This window comes from Amblyomma maculatum, chromosome 5 (assembly GCF_055883805.1).
Source record: "Amblyomma maculatum isolate TAMU_Amacu chromosome 5, ASM5588380v1, whole genome shotgun sequence".
NCBI lineage: Eukaryota > Metazoa > Arthropoda > Arachnida > Ixodida > Ixodidae > Amblyomma > Amblyomma maculatum.
The window spans coordinates 109,265,390-109,291,973 of record NC_139348.1 but is presented as its reverse complement, the minus strand read 5'-3'; the positions used below and the strand labels follow the sequence as shown (position 1 = coordinate 109,291,973).

Here is a 26,584-nt window from a genome sequence, read left to right as displayed (position 1 = left end):
CTGGAGGCGAAATACGGCAACTGCACTTCATTATATACAGATGTATCAAAAACTAAAGACTGTTGAAAGTGCAATATGCAAAATGAAAAAGAGAAATCAATATGACTCTCTCAGTGCGATTCTGCTTTTCCAGCAGGATGCTATGCAGTTTGTGTCGCTGTGGACGAAACAAGTAATGAAAATATCAAAAATAGCATTATCTACACTGGTTAATTAAGCATCCTCACTGCATTAAGCTCTAAAAACGCAGTTGATCCGCTGATTGGCAACATAATACACAACATAGTACAGATAACACATGCGCTGTACAAGCCAGATCCAGAGAAATATATCGTGAGAACATACCCCAAAGGGATTGCATAAAATTGGTGCGCAGCAAACTAAAAGAGAGGTGGCAAGCTGCTTAGGAAAATCATTTCTAAGGGAATGGAAATCGTGCCGACATCAAGAACGGTTTATCGAAGTTATTTTATGTCGTCTACGCATAGGACACACACACACATCACACATAATTTCCTCGTGACAAAAGAAGACAAACCAGTTTGTCAAATGTGCGGTGCTGAGCTCACAATAAAACGCACTTTAATCTCATGCCCGCGACTTGAGGATCTTATGAAAATATATTTTACAGTAGTTTTTAATGAACGCATTCCATTTCACCCTGCATTGCTTTTAGGCGAACAAGCATTCGTGGACTTTGCTTTTATTTGTACATTTCTTAAGAAGCTGAAGGCTTTAAATCAAAATTTAGTACCATACTCTATAGGCACCTCACGTAACAAATCATCTAACCTTGTTGTTGGCGCATCATAGCCGCTATTGCGCAATTAAACCGCATATAACTAACTAACTAACATTTAGAAATTCCAATAACACAGTCGAGATTTACTTTGTCGGTCCCGCTTCTTCTCTTCTTCAATGCGAGTGCAACAGGATTTGCGTTGCCTCAATTTTGTAATTATTTACATAATATCATCACAGCTACGGACAGATTTCCTTTATAATTGTGTTCCAAATTTACAAACTTGAAAACATTTGCTCGGTATTTTTTTTTTGCTTTGATTGGATTTTGTGGTCTTAGAGCCTAGATTTTTGCTTAGTCGATAACTGATTTATTACACTAATTCAGTATCTGTAGCACATTTGGCAGTCCACACGGAACCCTGGCCATTCACGCTTCGTGGATATGTGCATATATCAAAGTAGAAGAAGAAGCTCGTGGTGGCGTTAGCAGAGGCGTTCAAAGCAGCTCTGAGGATACCGCCATCTTGCCCGAGTCGAGGCATCGCTAGCCCGTGAGTGAAGATTTGCCATATCCCTCGCTTCTTTGCTGATATTTATACTATCTGCTAATGTAGCCTTAGCTCCTTTCTGTGTAGTGAGTGGCTATTATTGCCTTCCCTGGATTGGGTTAATCGCCCTGGTCTGCTAATCACCCCTCCTCGCGCTCATCGTCACCTCGAATGCCTCCAGCCATGTGGCGTGAGCAGTGTTTCCGTACCTTCGCTTCCGGCCCGTATGTGGAACCGTTAATTTGTATGAACCCTTCGCGTTGCAGGAGCCTAGTTATATCCCTTCTCATTCGTTAATGTTGCAGGAGGTGAACTATTTGAATAAATCTAGCGTCCTTAGAAACTAATCTACGCTAATTACAGATTTTTAGTGGCGGAATTTGCTGTTCCAGAGTGGGCACTCTAACAGTTTTGGGTTTTGTGCTCCCTCACCTTGTATAAGTTAAAATGTGTCCCAGCTCCGGATGAAGTTTTGTCTGTCTGAACAAACGTTTGGACTGCATACTAATATCTAATTGCAGCTGACATGCTGATCGCGGGTTTGGCTTGGATATCAAAAGTGAAAGTCAAGGCACACCTGTTCCAAATGGAACACACGGCCGGGCAATTTGATGGCATGTCGATTTGAACGTAACACCGATTCGCCCGCAGGGGGCACCTGTTAAAGCAGGTGTTTGTGTGTTTTGTGCGACACCACGGACCCCGAGCACCCACGTGTAGCCGTGCGTGGCATCGTCGTGTCTGGGGAAAAGGGGATCCTGGTGGTTGAGCCGATGCCGAGTGTTTGGACCTTTAAGGCCCCTCGGCGGAGGCAACACACCACTTTGGCCCACGCTTCCCATAGACGGCACCTCCGGCCTGACCCGACCGTGGGAAATCGGCAGTCGCCTTTTCCTGTCCTCCCCTCCATCTTTTGCTTTCCTGTCCTCTTGCTTACAACTTTCCTGTCTCCTCCTCTTTTCTTGGATTTTTCATTTTCCAGGCGGCAAGGGTTAACCTTGTGTGGCTAACCACCCTGTGTTACGCCATATTTGGTTATAGTCAGGGTGTAAGGCTGGCGTGGGCTGGACTTTCTCGGAAGCTCCCGTCCCGTCCCCTTGTTGGGCTCGGTGGTGGGCGGCCGCCACCCTGGCCGAACATCAACATTATTTTATGGCTTCTTTACTCTCACATGATCGATCCCGAAAAAGGGGTCGCACCGACGAAACCTCTAAATTCTTTCTGAAAAACCCAAACAGGTTCCCACGATTTCATGTAGTACACAGTGACAACGCTGAGAAAACGGCTAGACAAATCTCACCTTTCATAGTGACCAAGACACTGACAGAAGTAATAGGTCAGGGTTACAACGTAAAGAAACTTCCGAACGGAGACCTTCTGTTGGAAATCTTCTATAATCAACAACATGAAAAACTGTCCACATTAAAGTCTTTTGGAGAAATCCCAGTGACCATCAGTCCACACCGTTCTCTGAACACTGTCCGCGGAGTTATCTCTGACGATGACCTCAGATCCCTAACCGAAGAGGAACTTCTAGAAGGCCTCAAAGACCAAAACGTAACAGATGTTTACAGAATAAAAATGAGGCGTGATGACAAAGAGATTCCGACCAAGCACCTTGTCCTGACATTTGCACAAAGTATCCTCCCTGAATCAGTCGAAATAGGTTATGTGAAACTTCAACTCAGGAAATATATTCCAAATCCTCGCCGCTGTTTCAAGTGCCAACTATGGTCACGGCTCCCAGACTTGCCGCGGCCAGCCGAGATGTGCAAAATGTGCTTCCCATGAACACGATTCCCAAAAATGTGAGGTTCAGACACATTTGTGTGCCAACTGTGAGGGTAGTCATCCTGCCTATTCACGCACATGCCCAATATGGAAACAGGAAAAGGAAATCATTACCATCAAGGTCAAAGAAAACATAACTTTCCGGGAAGCACGCAATCGTGTTCTGTCAAAAAAACCGGCCTATTCTGTTGTGGCACAACAGGGCACTGAGCCACAACACTCTGGCACCTGCCCAGGTTTCACACAGTGAACCGGGAGCAGGGCCATCCGTGCCCTTGGTGGCTGCGGCCAGCGCTGCACCACCACCAGAAAAACAGGCTGCGCAGACCCCCAGGTCAGCCGGCCTCAAGGCCTCCCACCATGCGGTGAGGGGAAATACAAACGCACCTGTGCGGTCCGCACGGGCGTCCAGCGTGTCAGAAGACGCGATGGACACAAGCCAAGGCAGTCCTGTGCCGTCGACGTCAGACGGACGGCGCAGCTCCTTGGATAGACAAAAACGAGAAAAGCCCCGAATCAGAGGGCCTGAAAACAAAACTTAACTTGCTCTACTCATTTAATACAAAATGGCTTTTTTACAATGGAACTGCAGAGGACTTTTAACTAATATAAATGACATAAAACACTTATTGGCCACTCACTCACCACTAGCCTTGTGTTTGCAAGAGACAAATTTAGGTCCCAAACATAAGAACATACTCAAAAACTATACAGTCTTCCGTCGCGATCGAGAGCAAGCTCTCAGGCTCTCAGGTGGCGTTGCCATAGTAGTAAAAAGTGGAGTAGCAGTTCGAGAACACAAACTAAAAACTAAGTTTGAAGCTATAGCAGTAACCTTACAGGCTTTTAAAACTATAACTGTGTGCTGCATATACTTAGATCCGCACCTTAAATTTAGTAGATATAAATTAGAAGATCTTTTAAAGCAGCTTCCAGAGCCATTTTTAATAGTAGGAGATTTTAATGCACATTCCATCCTTTGGGGCAGTAGAAAAACAGATACGAGAGGCGAAATCATCGAGGATTGTATACTATGTAATAATATCTGTCTCCTTAACACCGGGAAACCAACCTGCTGTTCATCTAGTTCCGGAAAGATGAGCTGTATTGATTTATCCCTCAGCTCACCATCAATTTTTACAGATTTTAAATGGGACGTTTTAGATAATCCATATGGAAGTGATCACTTACCTATACTAATCAGCTTAACATCTTCACCACAAACCATCCCATCCAAGCCGCGACGCTGGAAGCTGCATTTAGCCGATTGGGCACTGTTCCGAGAGAAGGCCAGCCTAGAAAAAATTACTCCCGATAAATATAATATAGATCAACTAAACGATGCTTACACAAATTGTATCCTTACTGCAGCACATATAGCAATACCTCAGTCCTCAGGAGTGGTGAAACAAAATCACAAAACCTGGTATTCAAAAGAATGTAAACAAGCAAAAAAAGAACAAAACAAAGCATGGGGAATTTTTCGCAGATACCCAACACAGGACAATTTCGTCAAGTTTAAAAAAGCAAGAGCAAAAGCCCGCTACATCCGCCGCCGCGCCGAAAAAGCCTCCTGGCAGAACTATGTAACTTCTATAAACAGCTCAACAACATCAAAACAAATGTGGGAACAGGTTAGAAAGCTAAATGGCAGCTACTCTCCATTTACCATTCCCCTTCTAACAGCCCCTGGAGTACAGACAACTATAGAAGAACAGGCCGACATTTTAGGTAAATACTTTTCTGAAGTTTCCAGTTCATCACACTACACTCAAACATTCCTAAAACACAAAAACACAGCAGAGAAACAAAAACTCCCTACAAGTAGTGGTACAAAAGAACCCTATAATAGCTTAATTACACTGCAAGAAATAAAAAATGTCCTAGCTGCCGGTAAACAAACTGCACCTGGTCCTGACCAAATTCACTACAAAATGCTCGCGCACTTATCCGAACCTGCCATAGAGGCACTATTACATTTTTTTAACAAAATATGGGTCCTAGAAAAATTGCCAGAGGCGTGGAAAAAAGCTGTTGTCGTACCATTTTTAAAACCCGGAAAGGAGCCGACATCTCCTAGTAGTTATAGGCCCATTGCTCTCACCAGCTGTTTAGCAAAACCATTTGAAAGTGTTTTAAACATCAGACTAACTTTTGTTTTAGAATCTCATCAACTTTTAAACATTCATCAGTGCGGTTTTAAAAAAGGATGTTGAACAACTGACCATCTCGTGCGTCTTGAAAACACTATCAGAGAGGCTTTTATACACCGACAGCATTGCCTTGCCGTTTTCTTTGACCTTGAGAAAGCATACGATACAACTTGGAGGTATGGGATATTGCGCGACCTAGCAGATTTAGGCATATGTGGCAGAATGCTAAAGGTTTTAAGAGACTTTTTGTCACATCGGTCGTTTCAAGTACGTCTTGGGACCACTTTGTCAAGAACCTTTCTGCAGGAGAATGGTGTGCCCCAAGGGTGCATTTTAAGCACCACACTTTTCGTTGTAAAAATGAATTCGATTAGTAAAGTAATACCAAATTCCATAATGTATTCACTCTATGTGGACGACCTTCAAATAGCCTACACATCATGCAACATGTCCACATGTGAGAGACAGATCCAATTAACAATAAATAAGCTAACAAAATGGGCCAGTGAAAATGGGTTTAAATTTTCTCCGCAGAAGAGAGTGGCAGTTATGTTCTCGCTCAAACGAGGCATACAGCCCAATCCTACCTTACACCTAAATGAAATCAAACTGCCCATAAACAATAACCATAAATTCTTGGGAATTACTTTTGACAAAAAACTCACTTTTCTCCCTCACATACAAGCACTAAAGAAGAAAGCCTCCAAATCCCTAAACATCCTAAAAGTCATTTCACGCAAACATTGGGGATCTGATAGGGCATGCCTTTTGCATATATATCGATCTGTTGTGCGCTCCTCCTTGGACTATGGAAGCATAGTTTATGGATCAGCTAGGAAATCATATTTAAAGAAATTAGACCCAGTGCATAACTTAGGCCTCCGCCTTGCTTGTGGTGCATACAGAACGTCTCCTGTGCATAGCCTCTATGTTGAAACTAACGAGCCTTCACTGAAAGATAGACGAGCTTTACTTACATGCGCATATGTCCTCAAAATAAGGACACGGAAAAAACACATCTGTTACCCAATTGTCACAACTTGCCCCTCCCGAACAATATTCTCAAATAAGCCTCAGACAACAAGATCTTTGATAATGCGATTTGAAGACATCTGCCGTGAGCTCCATATTCTGGACACCTTGCCTGATGTCGCTCAAGAAAATAGGCCCCTGGCCCCATGGTACAACTTTCCAACAGTCTGTGACCTCACTCTTACACAGTTCAAAAAGAGCGAAACTCCTACAGAATATATATTACAAGAATATCGCGCACTAAAAGAGAAATACAGAAAATGCACAGAGTTTTACACGGATGGATCAAAAACTGCCTCCTATGTTGGCAGCGCTGTAGTGGATCCAAACTCCGAAAAAATTATTCGACTTCCTCAATGTGCATCAGTATTTGCAGCCGAGTGTTATGCTGTCCGGGTAGCTGTAGCAAAAATTGTGTACGAGGGCACGGAGAACAGTGTTATCTATACAGATTCGCTGAGTGTGCTCACAGCTCTAAACTCCAGAAATGCAGTCATGCCGTTACTCGGTAACATAATACACGATGTAATAAAGATCTCAACCCAAGGACACAACATAATATTCTGTTGGGTTCCAAGCCACATGGGCATTGAAGGAAATGAGAGAGCGGACGTGTGTGCTGCTCAAGCAGGCAGGAAAGAAATAGAGAAAGTAAACATACCTTATAAGGATTGCATAAAGTTAATTAAACGAAAACAAAAGGATATATGGCAGTCTATATGGAATAACCAAGAAAGTAATAAATTGCACCTCGTAAAGCCTAAAATAGAAGAATGGGAAACAAGCACTCATCAGGAACGCTTCATGGAGGTTACAGTATGCCGTCTGCGTATCGGGCACACACATCTCACACATAATTTTTTACTAATGAAACAAGATAAGCCTACGTGTGGAGAATGCGGAGAAGTACTCACAGTCAACCACATCCTGATTACATGCCCAAAACTAGAGACACTACGGAGAAAGCATTTCACTATTTTTTATGATCGTGCCATCCCTTTCCATCCCAAATTACTTTTAGGAGAAAGAGCAATAATAAACTTAACATGTGTTCTTAGTTTTTTAAAAGAAGCAGACGTTCTGAATAAACTATAAACTTTAACGAACCTTCTTCCCCTTTTGAAATAAGAACAGATTTTAACCTTGCTCTTGGCGCATGATAGCCTCAGTTGCTTATGCGCCATAAAACCCCAATACAATACAATACAGTGTGCCGTTGTCCTTCCAGCGCTACAACAGATGAGCTGGCATGTTGTAAAAGCTCTGAGGACACGAAACAAAGAACTTTCTTTCTTCTTTGTGCAGTGTTCTTTGCTTTCTTTCTTTGTGGCGTTTTTTGTGCGTTATTTGTGTTTGTGTCCTGTCCTCTTCTGCGGTTGTCCTTTTATTGCGAAAGCAATACTACGCCAGGTTTCGGCCCGTCGCGTACTCCGTGGCCGCAGTCACGAATGACCTTCAACAGCCACTAAGAAGACGACGACGACGAAGAAGAATGCTCGGTCACAAGGACAATACGAGCCAAATACACCGAGGGCTTGGATACCCGGTGCCCCAGGTGCGGCGCAGCCGACGAGACCATCCAACATGTAGTGATCGAGTGTCCAGAACTGCGACCCGCCCCCACTGCAACAGCGACAACACCAACGGAGGCGCTTTTGACAGCACTCGGTCTACAGTCGACGTCACTACCCGAAGAGACTAGGGTAATCATGAGGGCAGTGGAGACGACAAAGCGCCGCCTCGAGGACTGGTGGCGCAACAGAGAAGCCTGTTAAATTTCTTCTTTCTCTCTCTTTCTTACTTCTTCGGACTATTTGACTGAACATTTAGCATAGAATTTTCTCTCACTCCTCAATTTTTCTACCCGTTTCTCATGGCCTGATCCAGAACTTTGTGATCCCCCGATACAAAGGGGAATGGCCGCATCAGCATCAGCATCAGCGTCACCCGCAGCTGATGCTTTCGCTCCATAACCCTTTACATTTCTTTGCGCTGTCTTCTTTCCAAGTATGAATCACCAACATCGAGGAACTATCCAGCTTATTTCTGCAGTTTTTTGCAGATGCTTACTGCCAAGATATATGCCATTATTGAGTCCCTGTTGTGCGCACTGTCAAAAAATAAAACGCCTTTATGCGCACTCCTGAATCGCTCGCGACCAGCAGGGTTGTTATGTGCTTTCATACACCCGTAGCGCGGCCGTTTAGGGAAAACGTCTAAACTGAGAACACCTAACGTCTACAATCCACACGCCACGACCTACGTACAACCCGAACGGTTCCGCTGGCGCTAAGGTTTTCTTTACTTCACTCGTGGCTTTTGTTCTTGGCTGTTTTCTTTTTTTCAGTTCCTACTTTCGCACCAGGTGCCCACCCGTTGCGAGGAGTATGGATTTGGATGTAGAATCGGATTCTGATTCGACGAGTTCGTCAGTCTCGGTCGCATCCGGACCAGCCGTCGAGCCGCTGGAGACGCTAGACCAGCTTCTGGAATTCAAGAATGCACCGGTCGTCGCAATCGAAGCGCTGCGAGACGTCAAGAGGGGCGATGACCCCTTGACTCCGAGGACACTGTTCTGTCACGACATGATGGGCGGCTATCTGGAGGATAGGTACGATGTGTGCGAACGACATGATCAGTCTTGAGCTTAGCGTGCTTGCCGATCAGTGTCCGATAAATAGTGTTCTCCATATGCGAATAGCCTTTGGCTGATTTTTATGTCGTCTTCGTATCAGTCACACACCCCCACCTTACACATAACCTTTTACTAACGAAACATGATCAGCCTACTTGTGAAGAATGTGGAGACATGCTCACAATCAACCATATCTTAATCAGTTCTACAAGACTTGAAGACCTACGACAGAAGCCCACAAGTTTACAATGAGCATATAACATTCCACCAAAGCTTACTTTTAGGAGAAATGTCACTTATTGACATTTCGGCATATTCTCGTTCCTAAAAGAAGCAATCTAAATAAGTTATAGAACCTATAGTAACTTTTTAAAGCCCTTTAACATAGTCCAGATTTTTAACCTTGCTTTTGACGCCTGATGGCCTTAGTTGCCATGTGCCATAAAACACAACACAACCTTTGGCTGAATTTTATGGGCCCGCCGACAGCGGCTATAGTCGAGACCGTAACACGTCTTAGTGACGGTTCTGTTGTGGGAATTTGCTTCCCACGCCTGGGTTTTCTTCCCTGCCTGTCGTCTTTTTTTAAACCCAAAATATCCTTTATCTCAAAGCTTGCGCTATCAAACTTTAAATGAGGGGCGGATATAAGTACTAGAATAGTGACAGGTGTTTGCTCCTAACATTCCTTTCTGCTGCCGAATAGGGGGCGAAGTATGTATCCACCGGACTCAAAAGGAAAGCATAGAGAAAGCAATATCGCATCAAGCATATTGACACACAAGACGAACTATTTTTACGCACTGAGTGTTGTGTACGGTAAACTAGCGGAACTGTGGTACTGTCCCACCTGATAACATGAAGAAAATCCTACAAGCTGATAAAAATAAAAATAATTAAAATGAAATAAGGATTAGGTCAGTGCGAAGTTTCGTTGCGTCTCAGAGGCGTCTATTCCGGCTCAGATCTCAGACACAATATTTTTTTTTTTTTTTCGGTTCAAAGTACTCGAGAAATATTTGCTATTTAATCTTTAGTCGCTGGCGACACCTTCCTGAAGGATTTCCTGGATTATCATTTAATCGAATTCCCTTCGCCTTTTGTGTGATTACTGATATAAATTATAAAGCGAACTATAAAATTCGTACAACAATGGAAGAGGAAGCGAACTTCCTGTCTATTTAACTGTCGGCAGCCGTTACCACGGTGCATGCATGGTAGCCCTGGCATGCCATGCAGGATTACTGATGTGTGTCGGTAAGCTGAGGCTCGTACAAAACTGAGCGAGTAGTTGAACAAATATTGTTAAATGTCGAAGGAACAACTTCCTACATAGTTGAAGAAAAATCAGGTGATTAATGCAGCCTTTTTTCCTAATGCATGTGGAAGAGGCATGTGAATTCTGCACGGGTATCCAAAAGTCATAACGTGTTTCAGTTGCTTTCTCGCGCATTGATTGTTCAAATTTTATGGAAATGACAAATAGAACTTTTCAATGTCGTCTCGCTCAGTTTTATGGCTTTGCGCCACCCACGAACAAGGGCATGCAAATTTTAACGCGATAACATTAAATGCCCGTTTCATGGAAAAAACGGCGTGGGCCTGATTAAAAAATCCTGGGTTATCATAAGGGGCTGAAACATTTACAGTCATGTCATAAGTGATAACGCAGCTTTGAAAATGGATGCGGATGTATTAGAAACAAATCTCAGACCGTTCGGCCCTTCTTTCGTCGCCTAGACGCCTTCTTTCGTGTCGTAAGGCACCAAACATGCCGATATTTTTGATTGAGTGTGCCGGGAACCCCAAGTGACTATTTAGGTCTTTTGAAGCCGTTGTGATAAACCCTTTCACGTTTTTCCTAAGCTTCAGGGCGAGAGCCCTATTAGGCTACGTCAGGTTTTCGCCGAGGTCATCGAGTAGGACAATTTGACCTTTTACCCCGACCTTGACCGATGGCCTTGACTTTGACCTTGATCCTCGTACGATGCTCCAAGGTTGTATGTCTTGTACATCACCGGTGATGTGACCATGTGCATAGTTGTGTATTATGCGATAATACACGTCTTAGGGCTGTACAAACAGGCGAAGCCGCCGTCCGCATTTAGTTTCACCATGTAGGAGAGTCCATGTGTTGCCGTCTAGCGACTACTGTGTCGTAGATACACATCTCTGGATCTGTACTTAGGTTTAAGAGTTAAACCTCCATAATTATTTCACTAGGGTGCAGCCTTGTCCAAATGGCGCGAGTGAGGCTCTCGTGTTTCTAATATCTGGGTCCGCGAAGTAAACAAAAAGGTGAAATTCAAATATAGCAAGTCGGGACTGTAATGACAATGGTACTGTTTAGTCCAGATAAATATAGAAGTATCTTTTCTTGTGTCGGGTTCGCTGCGACCTTGGGCGCTCAGGCCCGAGCTCGCATCGAAAAGTAGCATAGATCCAGGAGGTATGTGAATGCAATATTCGTGAATTCCGGTAATGCTGAAGAAACGGTGCTCGAGAAAAAAAGGGGTTGTCTACTTTTTGGGCACTCCTTGTAATAGCACTTCTAATTACTGTCGTGTCTTATTTACGAAAAGTAATACGAAATATTTAGGTCATATAATCAGTGAACAAGAAAATACGTTTTTTGTTTACTCTCGTCGTACAGAAGTGTAGGATTGTTCCCAAGCTGCTGTTTCTCCGGAAGCTTTTTCCCATAGCCTTCTTCGTTGCTAAGAGAGAAATAAAGCATATTATTTTGATGATGATAATACGTTATTAACAAATAAGGCCGCGTTGAAGAGGCTGAATGCGGTAAATCGTATAATGTATGTCTAGTTTCTTGCGCTCCAACTTGTCCTTCCCCGTTCACATTTTCTGCCCAATAGCAACGTCGTTTTTTTTTTTTTCGTTTGACCACTAGATATATCCACGGCTCTAGGAAGACTGACGCCTACCGATTTCACCACTGGCAGATCATAAACAGCTTCATCTACTATTCGCACCACATGGTCACCATCCCGCCTCCCGGATGGATCTCGGCAGGCCACAGACATGGCGTCCGTGTACTAGGTGAGTCATTCAAGGCGTATATTATTGTACAAGGGGGGTCAAAAGTTCCCAGGCCACAGGGTCTGCTTCTGAGCAGTATAGTCAGGCAGCTACGATGGCCCCAAATCTCAAAATACATGTGGAGGGTAGAAGAAGCATTATTCTAACCTCTGAGATTATTTATAGCTTTAATGGGATCTCACGTGTCAGGATATGCTGACCAGAAGCAGAACCTGGGCCTGGTAACTTTTGACCCCCTCTGTACATGGCTCCATCCATGAACTGCAACTGTAGTAGCCTCCAGCTAGTGTGTCATTCAGGATAGCATGCGACGCAGACAACCGCTGAGTTCGAAGTGCAGAGTAACAGTGACGTTTATTGGGCGCTTGCGCTTTTATGTCAGCAATTCGACTGGCCGGCTTGCACAGCATGGTTACCAATCTTCAGAACCCTGGTTGCCAGATCCGTTACCATCTTTCTCCCTCTAAAAACAGAAAAAGAAACGAGCAGAATACAACAGCGCTGATCGATTCAAGCAATTTGCTGAAAATCATTTCGATATGCGAGGCCGGTGGGTTGTTTCCTTAATCAGGTACTCCGGCGAAGCCCAGCGTCGTCCGGCTCGGAATTCATGGCTTCCGGAGGACTCACTCCCTTACTCCTTCCCTCACTCACATTCAGAACAAGGGCGGGAGGAAGCAGATTGGCTTGTGCCCCCGTGTCAACTTTGATGCCCATGTCGCGATTAAACAGCGTTGTCGTGATTATCCAGTCTTGGTTTCTCGATACATCGTTTATGTTCACGACCAAAATTTGGAATTTGTTGTCGGATTCCGGTTCAGTCTGAGCTGGACAGTCAACTTCATGAATGCTTTTTATTCTGCAACACACTGCAAAGTAGTTCCATTTAATCTTCTGCCTTCCAATGAATCCTCTAGTCTCGATTTCGCCGTAGTGCAGAATCACGATGAGCTAGCATACATCGCCCTACATCAACGACGATCGGAGCAAGAGCTTTCACAGCTCTTTCCTTTTCTTTTCCCGGTATCTATAACAGGTACCGCACGCAAAGATCAATTCAACTAAATGTACTTAGCTGAGTCTTCCTTCACCTTCTCTCTCAAATTGATTTCAGGGACCTTCACCCTGGAAGGCAGGCCCGGGCAAAAGGCATTCAACAAGATCCGTGGCCAAGATCTTGATAAGCAAGTTGCGTCCCAGCTTGCCCTCGTCGCCGCCCTCTACAGGTTCGACGGGTGGCTCGTTAACATCGGTTTTGAGATGGTTAGTGATGCTTGCTTCTGCTCGCCTACCGCTGTGAGTTGGGGGATAAATCATCAGGTTATTCCTAAACAAAGCTGAGCGCCGACGTTATATAAAAGCGTTCGAGGCTCTTGCGCAACGACTATTATGCAAAGGAACATCACTGTTTTTGTCGAACCATGCTATATACACTCTAAACACAGTAGCCTATAATGTAACTTTTAGACATCGGTAACCTATGTAGCAAAGGTTACAAGTTGCCACTTTGTATATTTTTGCCCTGTTTTCTTCATTTTTGCACAGGTTAAAGGTTACAACGGCCAATATTCATGCCTTTCAAAGGCATCGGATTATTGCTAAGTAACCTTTGCACAGTAACCTATGAGCAACATGGTCGTCCATACTTGAATTCTCACATTGTCCCATTTCTTTCTTGCTTTCAAGGCAGTGCACTCTAAAGAAGCCACTCGGGTTGGGAATGCACTAAGAGACAAGGCAAAGAAGCGCCAATCATTTTAATTTTGCGAAAGCCTTGCATACGATTCGAAATCTACTCGACGGTTGCGCCGCGGTGTCAATTTGTGGGACATGTAGCTAGGATTTTAAACTCCAGCATGACGACGCTTCAGCTACTGTCGAATCATTAGCTATAGTTACAATATTTCAGTAAAAGCTGATTCCCTTTCAGTCAGAAGATTCTCTCACTGCCGTAAATTCTCGACAAGAGACCAGGGCCAAACAAAAAATTCCGAGAGCACTGTGGAATCTACACTGCAGAAATGCGAAAGCCGGAGCGTAGCTGTTGCACATCAGGATTGATCTCATGATCATTGTCAACTGAATGCACCGTCATTATTATTGCTGTTGTCATTATCATTATCAATAATTGCAGCGTCATTGTCATCGCTACTCTTATCCTCGCGGTAGAAAAGGAGAATTATGGTGTGTGTTTCACGCTCTCGGCAGTTGGTTAAAGCTCTCGGCTTGGGATTCCACGGATAGAGGTTCTATTCCTGGTGAAACCAGGATTTTTAGTTTTTTGATATTAGGATGATTGACAAGTGATACATCAGCACACAGATCCGATGCACAGATCCCGGGCACAACTCTCGCGCGTGATACTTCGTTCCTTGAGCCTATAGAAACGCTTTCGCCTTAATGAATGTTTCCTCTCCCTCTTTCGCTGTTTGTGGGTATTGCGGCATTTGGCCGGCATCTCGCACAGTGAGGACGCTATGGGCAGATAGAAGTTGAGACTTATACATAAAAGTGTACTGATCCAAAAGCAGCTGCTATATGTCAGCTAAAAGCGGCTGGAAACGCGAATACTGAGGTCGACATCGCCGCCCCATCTTACTTGTGAAATGCGAGCGTCAACATTAATACGTGCAGCTGTAGCTTCATCCACTTGTCACGGTGGCAACGCGTCCTATCGGTGTGGACGTTACAATTTTGAATCGACAGGCGGGTGGATTTTGAAGGACGATTTTCTCAACGCTAGTGCCTGTTTTGTCGCTGTTCAAATGTCTGCATTATCATGATCAGCCAGGAAAACCATCTTTGCTGGAAAAACTAATTGGATGGAGTTTTTATCGGTGTCCCTTTACGTCATGCTCCTTGTTGGAAGAAAAATTTCCGAGGCAGGGAATAATACTTCCCCCAGTCGGTTGAGCTTGCCAAGAAGAGAGGAGCGCTTTTTAGCTGCTAATGAGAGAACATGTTTCTCTAATTGGGGAGGTTAGTCTGCGATAAACCAGAATTTGAGTGCGGCACAAAATGCAGTAGGTACAGTTGCGAACATAAAAGGGCCTTTTAAAGCCTGATTAACCGATTACCGGAGCGCCAGAACGGCGAAATTTGGCGTTGCTGTTCAAGGAAGCCGAGTTATCAAGAGTGACTGGCTGTTCATATTCAACCTAAACGGAGTTCAAGAGGCTGTCTATCATCGTTCGCAAGCAATTCTTTTAAAGAGGACATGCTTCTAGCTCCCGTTGTCGGCGCGTCACCGGTGACGTGCCAAAACTGAGGAAAACATAAGGGCGATCCTAAGTGGGCTTTTTCTATTATCCAGTGAAAGGCTTGCGCATGATAAAGAAGTATCTCGCTGATGACAATGATAGCACTAAAATAAGATCTCACGTGCAGAGTCGCAACCGGCTGGCCAAGCTTCAGTAGCATAATGGCGCTCGACGCCGCGCAGGGCAGGTGCTGTTTCCCGCCCGCCTCCCGCTGCTGCAGACGTGAAGGAGGGTCTCGTGTTGGAGGGCGAACCACACCGCCATGCGCAGCTAGAAAGCGATGTTTTAGTGACCTCTGCCAAAGCGGGCATGCGCAGACGGATGGTCCACTAAAGCCTGTCTCCATGGGCACTTCCTAGTCGCAAGCGCGCACACCTGAATGTATGTCATGTACGGACAGATTATCTGCGCCACGCTCACGCCTGGATCACGTCGCGTCTGGCGCATGCGCAAACTGGTTCCAGCGTATGCTTGTGCGCGCAGGCGCGTAGCACGTACGGTTAGCAAGTGTCCATAGATCGAGGCCATTACAAGAATGTTCGCGCGGCCGAAATTAACAGATCACCTCGGGATCGCACCAAAGCGTCTTGGCAGTGAGCTCTTAAGTTTGCCACACTAGACATTTCAGTCGACAATCTGGCAAAATAAACACTCCGTGTCACTACTATTCAAGTAGTAACTGGCAAAATGGCGCCCTTTTTAGGAGCGAGTTAAGAACAACTTACACCTTAAACTCAGCAGGCTCAATAACACAAGCAGCGCGACATATCGACCCAATATTGACAATGTTTTGACAATGCACTGGTGCTGTGTAGACCGAACATTGCGAACAGGGTACCAACGTTGAGCCAATGGATTATTCTGCGCCTGGGAAAGCGCACAGTATATTATAGAAAAAAGAAGTCAAAATGGAGCTTTTTAATGCATTCCACCTACCCAGTCAAAAAAGACTACAGAACTGTGTCAAAAATACGACAAAATATCCTGTAGTTCTGTCGTAACCATCAGATTTTTCTGTAGTTCTGTAGTACTTTTCTGTAGTTCTGTAGATTTTCTGTAGTATATTTTTGTTGTCTGTAGTTCTGTAGCACTTTTCTGTTGTAACTACAGAAATTTCTGATGTTACTACAGAATGTTCTGTTGTCACAACAGGTTTCCCGTCAAAAACCGCACAGAAATTCTGTCGTAACATCAGAAAAGTTTCTGTAGTTTTTCCGACTGGGTATATCCTGGCGTTCGTGGATATGCAGCGATACTTCCTTCTCACAGGCTAAATGCTGCGTCAAGCCCACCCTGAGGCTAGTCTCAGCCATTACCGAGGAGACGCACAAGGCCGTGCCGGGATCCCAGGTCATCTGGTACGACAGCGTCGACCGCGAAGGCCAGCTGTCCCTGCAGAGCCAGCTGAACGCCAACAACGCCAAGTTCTTCGAGGCCTGTGACGGAATTTTGCTCAACTATGCCTGGGATGAAAACATGCTCAAGTACTCAGCGCGCTACGCGCGCGACCGCAAGAGCGATGTCTACGTCGGCATCGACGTGTTCGCGCGCAACACGCAATACGCCGGTGGCTACGATACCTACAAGGTATGCAGTGCACTCGATGTGCGTAGAAAATAGGGCTTGCAAAACGCTCGGCTGTGGCTCACTTAGCCTCGGCATTGTTTGAATGCCTGAACTTGGCATCACTTGTGTCGGGTGTGCCTGGTGACGAGCTTGTCACGTTAATTTTGGCTGAGACACGATAAACAAAAGGCCCCCGTGTATTTCAGTACGTGGATGAGCCGCAGTATTGTGCTTACCAAGATACTTTGTTGGGCAAGTTGGTAAACATCCATTATTAATTTAAACAGCGCGAACCAGAAGACACAGGACAAGATAAAAGAAAGCCACAGTACAAGCGCTGACTCACAACTATGCCTAAGCCTTTACTCCAAGGTCCAGATAAAAACAAATATGACGAAAACGAAACAATCACGTGAAACAGCCCCTGGGTTCACCTGCTGCACAAAAAGTCGCTCAAAGAAGACAACTCTTTGCTTGAAAGAGCAAAAGAAGATTTGCTGACACACTTTTTGTCCGTTGAAATAAAATATGATTCAATTATCTCTCTCGTCATCTTTTCTTCGTGGCGATACAAAATCCTAGCCTGGTCAAACATAGGAGTACACTTCTCCTTCTTCATTGTTTCATATGAATGGCAGTGTGAGACCAGAAATGTTTTGTCCTTGTCACTTTCCAAGTTGTTCCGGTGTTCCAGTGTCTTGTCCTGTGTCTTCTGGTTCGCGCTGTTTAAATTAATAATGGCAGTATTGTGCTTCTCGTGCGATCAAAAGTTTAGTTAGCAATAGAAACGAAAATTTAAAAGTGGCTGTACAGACAAGGTGATGACAGGATGGCGGAAATTGCTAAACGTGAACCGAGTGCTAACAGGGCGAAATTTCCGGAGTCCTCCGCTGCTCCTCCACGGCGTTGTCTCTCATAGCCTGAGTCGATTTGCGACGCTAAACCCCATAAACCAAGACTAAAGAAAAAAAGTATTGTAAAAAAACTTTCGGAAAAGGGGGCAATAAATTAGATTTCAATGCTTCTGCCATATTCTCTAAGCCTGCCGACCTCCTGAAGGGTGAGCCAAGCTTTCCATGAATAGTGAGACGTACAGGGAGAGTGGGAGAGTTCCACACACGACCAATCGAGGCATACGGGGGAGAAGAGGAGGGAGGGGGGGATGGAGACAGTACAGAGAGCGCAAGACAAGCGTGTGTATTTAATAATATTTGTGCGGCAAAGAAAAGGGAGTTATTTAAAATCTGTCAGGCTAGCGGACGGCATGCGAAGATGATTTTAGCGTCATGAATATTACACGCGTTAATACTGGCACGCGAAAAGAAATACCGTCTTTCATGTAGATGGGAGTGATGTTTCTGAATAGGTGATCTGAGTTCGTGAAACCAAATATTTACAATGGTAGCTGCACGTGGGACTTTTCTGGGTGAGGGGAGTTGCCGGTCGTGACTAGTCATCACCAAAGAGCACTGGGTACAGCGACTGGTTTGTGTTGGTTAAGCAGGCCTTATCCGCAAGACACACGGGAGCGGTGGATGATGCTCTCATGAATGAGCCGTTCGTGATAACCTCGCGCATGAGGGTCTCGAAGTAGGTGCATTGCGTGGCAGGGTGTGGTGTGCGCTGCAGCCAGTGTCTTAGCTTTTCGAATAAAGAAGGCCAGGGTCAGCTCACTGATATAGTACCCACACTTTTCCACTCGTTTTAGTTTCTTGTAACTTCCTTTAAAACGTTGTCACACGAACAAGATGAAAAGCAGCTCGAGACGAGGCGCACACTATCCTTTCCATTGGCAGTTCTGGCTTCAGATTTTTATTGACCGAAATGGACTACAAAAATTACTGTTGTTTAATTGGTATAAAAGGAGTTCCAAAGCGAAGATGTCCGGGGGATCTCATAAAAAATTGATAAAGTGTGTGAAATGACAGAAATGGAACAATAAATAATGTTACAATTCATGGACAAACAAGATCTACGGTACAACATTAACATAAAAAGGAAAAACGTAACAGTGAAATGATACTTTTGTTACTAAAAATGATTTGATGTTATTACTGAAACGCCTGGAGGACTGGACTGTTTTAACGCAGGGGGTAGTGAGTTCCTTAAAGTTACAGCTGAAAAAAAAAGGGCTTACTCGCCGTAAATTTATTAACTATGGTAAGAAGCAAATTTTAGTTTTGGAAAAATCTGGTCAGATTACTGTTTATGAGGGAATATGAAGGAAGTCCAGTAATTACAATGTTCCCATCACGAGCAATATATGGGTGTGGTTAATCTTAGACTGAGCAGACTCAATAAAGGAAGGACATTAGGATTCTGTTATAGTGGGGCAGCTGAGGCAGTAGACCGGGGAACGGTAGGTATTCGAACTGCACAATTTTGTAAATGACGAATGCTTGACATATGAGTGAGACGCACAGCTCCCCAAGATGATATGCAGTACGTTAGGTGGCTGTGAGTAAATGTAAAATAATGTGCCAGATGATATATTGCTAACAGTAATGACGTGTTCGAAGGAGCACTCTAATACCGAAAGCGACTTTTTTTTTGCATATTGATTCAGTGTACGTGTTAAATTTCAAATATTCGTTTAGTAGGATACTAAGAAGTGTAGGAAATTCGTGTGATATGGCCATCCAAATAAATGGGAGCAATATATCAGACGCAAACTTCTTTCCAGCATCTGCTGTGGCATGATGGCTACGCTTGCACCTTTCTAGCGTGACGACAGAGCGTGACTAGACAAGCACAGGTTCCCAGATAAAGTTTGAAGAATTCGGAAACGACGGAAAGCAATATTGATTTTTTTTCTAAATGCGCTGAGTCCACTTAAAACAGAACCGAGAACAACGCGAAAGTTCTGCGACCACATAAAGTGCAGTGCTGTCGAAATTCTTGTATGATACGTATTAAATGAAGTTTATAATAACTCTAAACTATAACGTGCTGAAATTTTATGCAACAAATTCGTAAAAATCGCATCTAAACTTTGCACTTGGCTGTTTTATATGTAGAGCTCTAGGTATGGCCAAGCTTTGTCTGAAAACTTGACTTGTGCAGTAGTGATTGAAGATTAGTTTATGATATTACCCAAGAGTTTTGTGTGATATTAAACTGTGTAAAAATAAAACACTTCATTGGCCCTGCAGGGCTCACAAGCGGTAAATGTGAATAACTGGGCCTGGTGACAATCGCTAACTTAACATTTTTCTTTTCATTTCGTCCTTTATCTGACAGCTAGAAATAAATTACCTAGAAATTATGGGATCAAGAATTTATTCCACTTCACCGTAGTATTCCGAATACATGCATTGTCATAGGTTATAGTTCCGTAATGTTCGACACAGACAGAACAAAGAGGGCAGGAGAACCGCTATCGTTGCCTGCCTGCGTCGGCCATTTCGCAAATAACGAATTTAGAAATTAACTAGTGTTAACTAGTGCCTAATGTCCCAACTGAGCACTTGATCGTTCAGTGTAGCAGGGGCGAATCTGTGCTTCCTTTGTGATGGGTGTGGTCTATTAGTGCGTTCTTTTTGTGCAGGCTGTATCTTCATATGCTACGCTGTCGATCGATAGATAGAATTTGAGAAGAAAGGAGTGACGAGTGTATTTGGCTCATTTTGATCCGCGCATCAGCAAGACATGGCATCTTAACTTGAAATAGGACTTGCGCTACAGTTTTCCGATCGTTACAAGGCAACATTGTTTATCGTAGCATTTTAAAGGACAGATGTACGACTTTGCTCGCGATTGTAATGCGATTTCATTCGCCTTTGGTGCTGAGATTTCGCGCGTTTGGAATTGAAAAAAAAGCTTATTATTCTGTAGGTTTGTGCATGAGTAAATGGAGCTCGGTATTTCGTTCTTTTACATTCTTATCTATCGGACATAAATATTTATCCACGAGGAAGAACACTAGCTTCCACTAACACTGAGTGTATGCCACAGCTGAGGTTTCATTCGGGGAATGCAGCCACGAAAAATGTTAGAAGGCAAAAACATGCTCCTTTTAGATTTGTCGCCAACTGCACATGTCTATACACATGGACTAAAGCATATGGTATTCATTTTCCGGCACTAAATATGAGGCCATGCTTCGAAGGGGAGATGGATTTATACGTTTATTGGGATTGTCATCCTTAGAAATCTTATTTGGTGATTTGCACATAGAAGAGCTCTATAAGGTTTTATTGGCATTTTTCTTTTCCTTTAGTATAATTAATTCTTAAAAGCAAGGCTGATATAATTGTTAAGTATTAGAAGTAACAAATATTCGTAAATCCATCACTGTGGTGTTTAGTATATAAAAAGAAAGTGTAGAATTATTTTGTCATCACATTGTATACAAAAATCTTTGGTTTTACATATTTATGCATACACATTTGTATGTTTGCATATTTGATACGTACGTGTTTAGATGAGAACGTTTATTACAAGCATAACTTTCAAAATACAATTGCTCGCACACTATAAAAATTAAGAGCTTTATTGCACTCCTCAACGTCTCGGAATTCGTGCGCAACACCCAGAATAATTCAATTTTGGATCGTTACGGAATTGCCAAGGGATGATGAGTAGCAGTTGCAGAAAACGTGATAGCTGAGATTAGCAAGCTCGAATTTTTCCCTCTCCTGTTCCTCGTTTATTGTCTCCTTAGTTTTCACTTTTGGCGAAAGGAAATGCAGCACCGCAACCAACGAAACCAACGATTTTCCGGTCACTCTTCTTTCATCATCATCATCATCAGCCTGACTATACCCACTGCAGGGCGAAGGCCTTTCCCATATTTCTCCACTTAACCCGGTTCTGTGCTAGCTGCATCCACTTGACCCCTGCGAACTTCTTAATCTCATCCGCCCACCTAACTTTCTGCCGCCCCCTGCTACGCTTTCCTTCCCTTGGAATCCAGTTTGTTACCCTAAGCAACCATCGGTTATCCTCTCTTCGCACTACATGTCCTGCCCATGCCCATTTCTTTTTCTTGATTTACACTAGAATGTCAGTAACTTGAGTTATTTCTCTGACCCACTCTGCACGCTTCCTATCTCTTAATGTTACCCCTACCATTTTGCGTTCCATAGCCCTCTGGGTTGTCCTCAACTTAAGTAGAACTCTCTTGGTTAGCCTCCACGTTTCAGCCCCATAGGTGAGTACAGGTAAGATGCAACTGTTATATACTTTACTCTTTAGCGATACCGGTAAGCTGCTAGACATAATCTGCGAGTGCTTGCCAAATGCGCTCGATCCCAATCTTATTCTTCTTGTTATTTCCTTTTCATGGTCAGGATCTGCGGTTACTACCTGTCCTAAGTAGACATATTCGCCTACTACTTCCAGTACTTCGCTACCTAATGTGAACTGCTGTTCCTTCCCGAGGCTGTTGAACATTACCTTAGTCTTCTGCATATTGATTTTCAAGCCTACCTTTCTACTTTTCCTGTCTAGGTCATCAATAATTATTTGTAGTTCATCTCCCGAGTTGCTTAGCAAGGCAATGTCATCAGCAAATCGCAGATTACTGAAGTATTCTCCGTCTACCCTTATCCCTAACTGCTCCCATTCCAAGTCTCTGAATACTTCCTCTAAGCAAGCTGTGAATAGTAGCGGGGAGATTGTGTCTCCTTGCCTAACACCTTTCTTTATGGGAATTTTGTTACTTTCTTTATGCAGAACTATGGTTGCTGTGCAGCCTCTGTATATATCTTCCAGCACTTTAACGTACGACTCGTCTACCCCCTGATTTCGCAATGCCTGCATCACCGCCGAGGTTTCAACTGAGTCAAATGCTTTTTCGTAATCAATGAATGCTATGTATAAGGGCTGGTTATATTCCGAGCATTTTTCTATCACCTGATTGATGGCATGGATATGATCGATAGTAGAGTACCGTTTCCGAAACCCTGCTTGATCCTTTGCTTGATTGAAGTCTAAGGTTGTCCTGATTCTATTAGCGATTACCTTAGTAAATACCTTATACGTAACAGACAGTAAGCTGATTGGTCTGTAATTTTTAAGGTCCTTAGAGTCCCCTTTCTTATGAATGAGGATAATGTTTGCATTCTTCCATGGTTCCGGTACCGTCGATGACACCAGGCACTGCGTATACAAGATGGCCAGTTTTTCCAACACGATATCCCCCCCGTCCTTCAGCAAATCCGTAGTCATCTGATCCTCTCCAGCTGATTTCCCCCTTTTCATAGTCTCTAATGCTTTCTTGACCTCGTCCTTCGTCACTGGTGGAACGTCTGAATGTTTTTCCCTACCGCCAATCTCATTACGGTCCTGACTACTTTGGCTACTGTAGATTTGTATAGAACTCCTCGGCTAGTTTGACTATCTTATCCCTATTCGTGATGACGTTGCCCGCCTTGTCCCTTATCGCATACATCTGGTTTTTGCCTATGCCAAATTTCTTTACCGCTTTAAGGCTTCCCCCGTTCTTTACAGCATGCTCAATTTTCTCCATGTTATACTTCCTTATATCGGCCACCTTGCGCTTATTGATTAGCTTTGATATCTCGTCCAATTCGATCCGGTCTGTTGGATTGGAAGCTTTCATTCTCTGGCGTTTCTTAATCAAATCTTTCGTCTCCTTAGACAGCTTACCGGTATCCTCTCTAACTGTCCTCCCGCCTACTTCTACCGCGCACTCAGTAATTATATCTCTGAAATTATTGTTCCTTGCTTCTAGGGTAATGTCGCCATCCTCGGTTAGAGCTGAGTACCTATTCTGTAGCGAGATCCTGAACTCTTCTGCCCTCCCCCTCACCGCTAATTCGTTGATGGGTTTCTTTCTTACTAATCTGTTGCGTTCCTTCTTCAGATTGAGGCTATAATTCGGGACCTCACCATCCTGTGGTCACTGCATCGCACGTTCCCGATTACCTCTACATCTTGCATAATGGCAGGGGTTGAACACATTATGAAGTCGATTTCATTTTTAGTCTCCCCGTTCGGACTTTTCCATGTCCATTTCCGGTTCTTCCGTTTGCTGAAGAAGGTATTCATGATTCGTAAGTTATTGCGCTCTGCAAACTCAACTAGTAACTCCCCCCTGCTATTCCTAGAACCAATGCCATAGTCACCTACTGCCTTGTCTCCTACCTGCTTTTTCCCTACCTTGGCATTGAAGTCGCCCATTAGTACAGTAAACTGCCTTTTTACTTTTCGCATTGCCGATTCTACATCTTCGTAGAAGCTTTCAACTGCCTGGTCATCATAACTACATGTAGGTGCATAGGCCTGTACAACCTTCAGTTTATACCGCTTATTAAGCCTAATTACGATGCCTGCCACCCTCTCATTAATACTATAGAATTCATCGATATTACCCGCTGTATACGTATTGACAAGGAAACCTACTCCTAGTTCTCGCCGCTCCGGTAAACCTCGGTAACACAGTACATGCCCATCCTTCAGTACAGTATATGCCTCATTCGGCCTCCTAACCTCACAAAGCCCTATGACATCCCATTTCATACCTTCTAGTTCCTGTAAGAGCACTGCTAAACTAGCTTCACTAGCTAGGGTTCTAGCATTAAACGTTGCCAGGGTCAGTTTCCAATGGCGGCCTGTCCAGCGGAGCCAGGCTTTCTTAGCACCCCCTGCTGCGTCACAGGTCTGACCGCCGCCGTGGTCAGTTGTTCCGCAGCCGCTGGTGACTGAGGGCCGGGGTTTTGTGGAGCTTATCATGAGACGTTGCGGCCAATTACTGCACCAGGGTGGCCAACTCCTGTTCTGGTGAGGGAGTGCGTTGCCGGAGGTGTTCACCGGCATCAGGTCGCACCCCAAAGCTGTTTATGCAATTCCATCGACACGCGGATTTTTTTTTTTTAATCCGGTGGAGAATTGCGCGGCACCGGGATTTGAGCCCCGGTCCTCTTGCATACGAGGCGGATGTTCTACCGCTACGCCACAGCTGCCACTCTTCTTTATGGTGGTACAAAGGTTATAGTAGAGCTCTGTCGTCGAAAGCGCGCAGAATTCGCGATGCTATTCGCTCGCAGTATTCGATGATCAAACATTAAAAACTACATTTTATGAGTTTGTGCCTAATATTTTGTCATAATTTTTTTCGCGAGAGAGATGAACACTGGAATGTCACGGAAACAAATTGACAGTTCCTCATTTTATTCGCCGCGTCCCCTCGTATGAGGCTTTTTTTATCTCAACTTGTCCATCTCGATGAAGCCTAGAGCAAGTCACTCGTATGCTTTGTGATTCCAGCAAACGTTAGAGGATCTGGGGTGATAAAGTTACCCGGATCCTTTACCTACGGTATCCCTCATAGCCCGAGACGATTTGAGATGTTAAACTCTATACCTACCTTTACATAAACTATGAACTTTTTCCATCACATTGATTCAGGCGGTAGAGGTGGTGCGTAAGCACGGCCTATCGGCTGGGATCTTCGCGGCTGGCTGGGTCTACGAGACTGAAGACAAAGCCAAGTTTGCTGAAAATCAGTGCCGGTGAGCGTCCAATTAAACACTCGGTGTTCGAATAAAAAAGTGCCTGCAGTCGTATACGCACTCTAGCACGAAGTAGCAGATCCCTTTCGAAGGAAAGCCTTCAGCCAATGACGTCAACCTTTCTGACCCCGCGGTTAATTCTATCAATCTGCCACAACCGGCGATTTCACACTAGCACGTCCAAGAGTATTATCCGCGCAGCTTTGAGAGGGTCTCTATATACGCCCTTGGCTGGAGAGCCTCATTGAGGAGTATGTCATTTGCTAATTCGCTCTTGAGTTGTATTCGACTATGGACAATTACTGCCGACGCACACTATCGATTCCGAACCCTTTATTTTTTCTACGATGGGCGCTGGGGCGGCATCTTCATATGAAGAATGAACAGCCACAACACTGAAAAAAAAAGGCAACGTCCAGTACACTGTGCGGGAACGTGATGCAGTGCTCACTTCTTATGCTTCTGTTGCCTATACCCCATTTACGCAGACTCTGGAGGTTCCCGGACGACTGCTGCCCCGAGTGGCGAGTGACCACCCTGCCTTTGACGAGCAGCTTCTGCCAGGGGTTCGGGCACAGGATGTTCAAGAATGGCCAGGTCAGGGTCTTGTGCCTTTTCTCTGCTTTCCTTTTATGGATCCCTGCTTCTCCTCTAAAAGCTTTATCGTCGTTTTACATAAAAATTACCAGTGCGTCTAATTATCATCACGCAATCACAAGGCCCAAGCATTACGTATTCTGCTTTCTTTTTATTGCTTCTCTTTGACGCGTTATCTTATTGTGATATTTGGTTATATACTTTTTTATGTAGTTGTTATTTTTAAACGTTTTGTTCAATGTCGCTGAATAAACTACTAAAGAACATCGCAGTGCTTTTTGCCGAATCATTCCTAGTAACTTAATTGTGCGTTGTCATCTTAATAATTTTATTCTTGCTTAGTCGTTCTTAGTCATTTTTGTCTTTTCAGGGTCACCATTAGTCCTTATCTGTTTTACAAAGTAATGTTGTGGGATGGCTTTTCCCGTATCAACCTTCCTCCAGCCTCATTCTGTCCTTATAAAAGGAGAATTTTCCCTTTCCACATCATGGTGTGTCAGCCACTTCTACTGACTCTTCTGTGTACTAGCCATAACAGGTGTCATATCACAATGTGACATACGCTGACGGAGAGTTTTTCTCCCCTTAAAGCTTCTCATGCCAGTGCACCTGTACCGTTTCCATCCATCTAGCCCTATGATTTCACCCTCAAATGACAGCCGACAGTTGTGTCTTGCAGGTGGGCTGAGCACGAGGCGTTCCTGGAAATGGGCAGTGTGCAGTC

General features: G+C 44.2%; 1 protein-coding gene across 5 annotated transcripts in view; it reads left to right on the top strand.

Moving 5' to 3' along the window:
• Positions 1–26,584, top strand: part of LOC146189209 (cytosolic endo-beta-N-acetylglucosaminidase-like) — an 83,597-nt gene that overhangs the window by 30,749 nt on the left and 26,264 nt on the right. For 4 of the 5 annotated variants that reach the window (XR_014707639.1, XM_084604112.1, XM_084604110.1 and 1 more), the window contains exons 1-6: positions 7,483–8,879; positions 11,812–11,960; positions 13,075–13,223; positions 16,490–16,807; positions 25,160–25,263; positions 25,752–25,860. Coding sequence is in view for 4 of the 5 variants with exons in the window: in XM_084604112.1 (XP_084460238.1) it covers positions 8,656–8,879; positions 11,812–11,960; positions 13,075–13,223; positions 16,490–16,807; positions 25,160–25,263; positions 25,752–25,860 (1,053 nt within the window). In the remaining variant the exon portion in view is untranslated. Of the gene's footprint in view, positions 1–7,482; positions 8,880–11,811; positions 11,961–13,074; positions 13,224–16,489; positions 16,808–25,159; positions 25,264–25,751; positions 25,861–26,584 lie in introns of those variants that run through there. The other variant, XM_084604114.1, reaches the window with a different exon arrangement.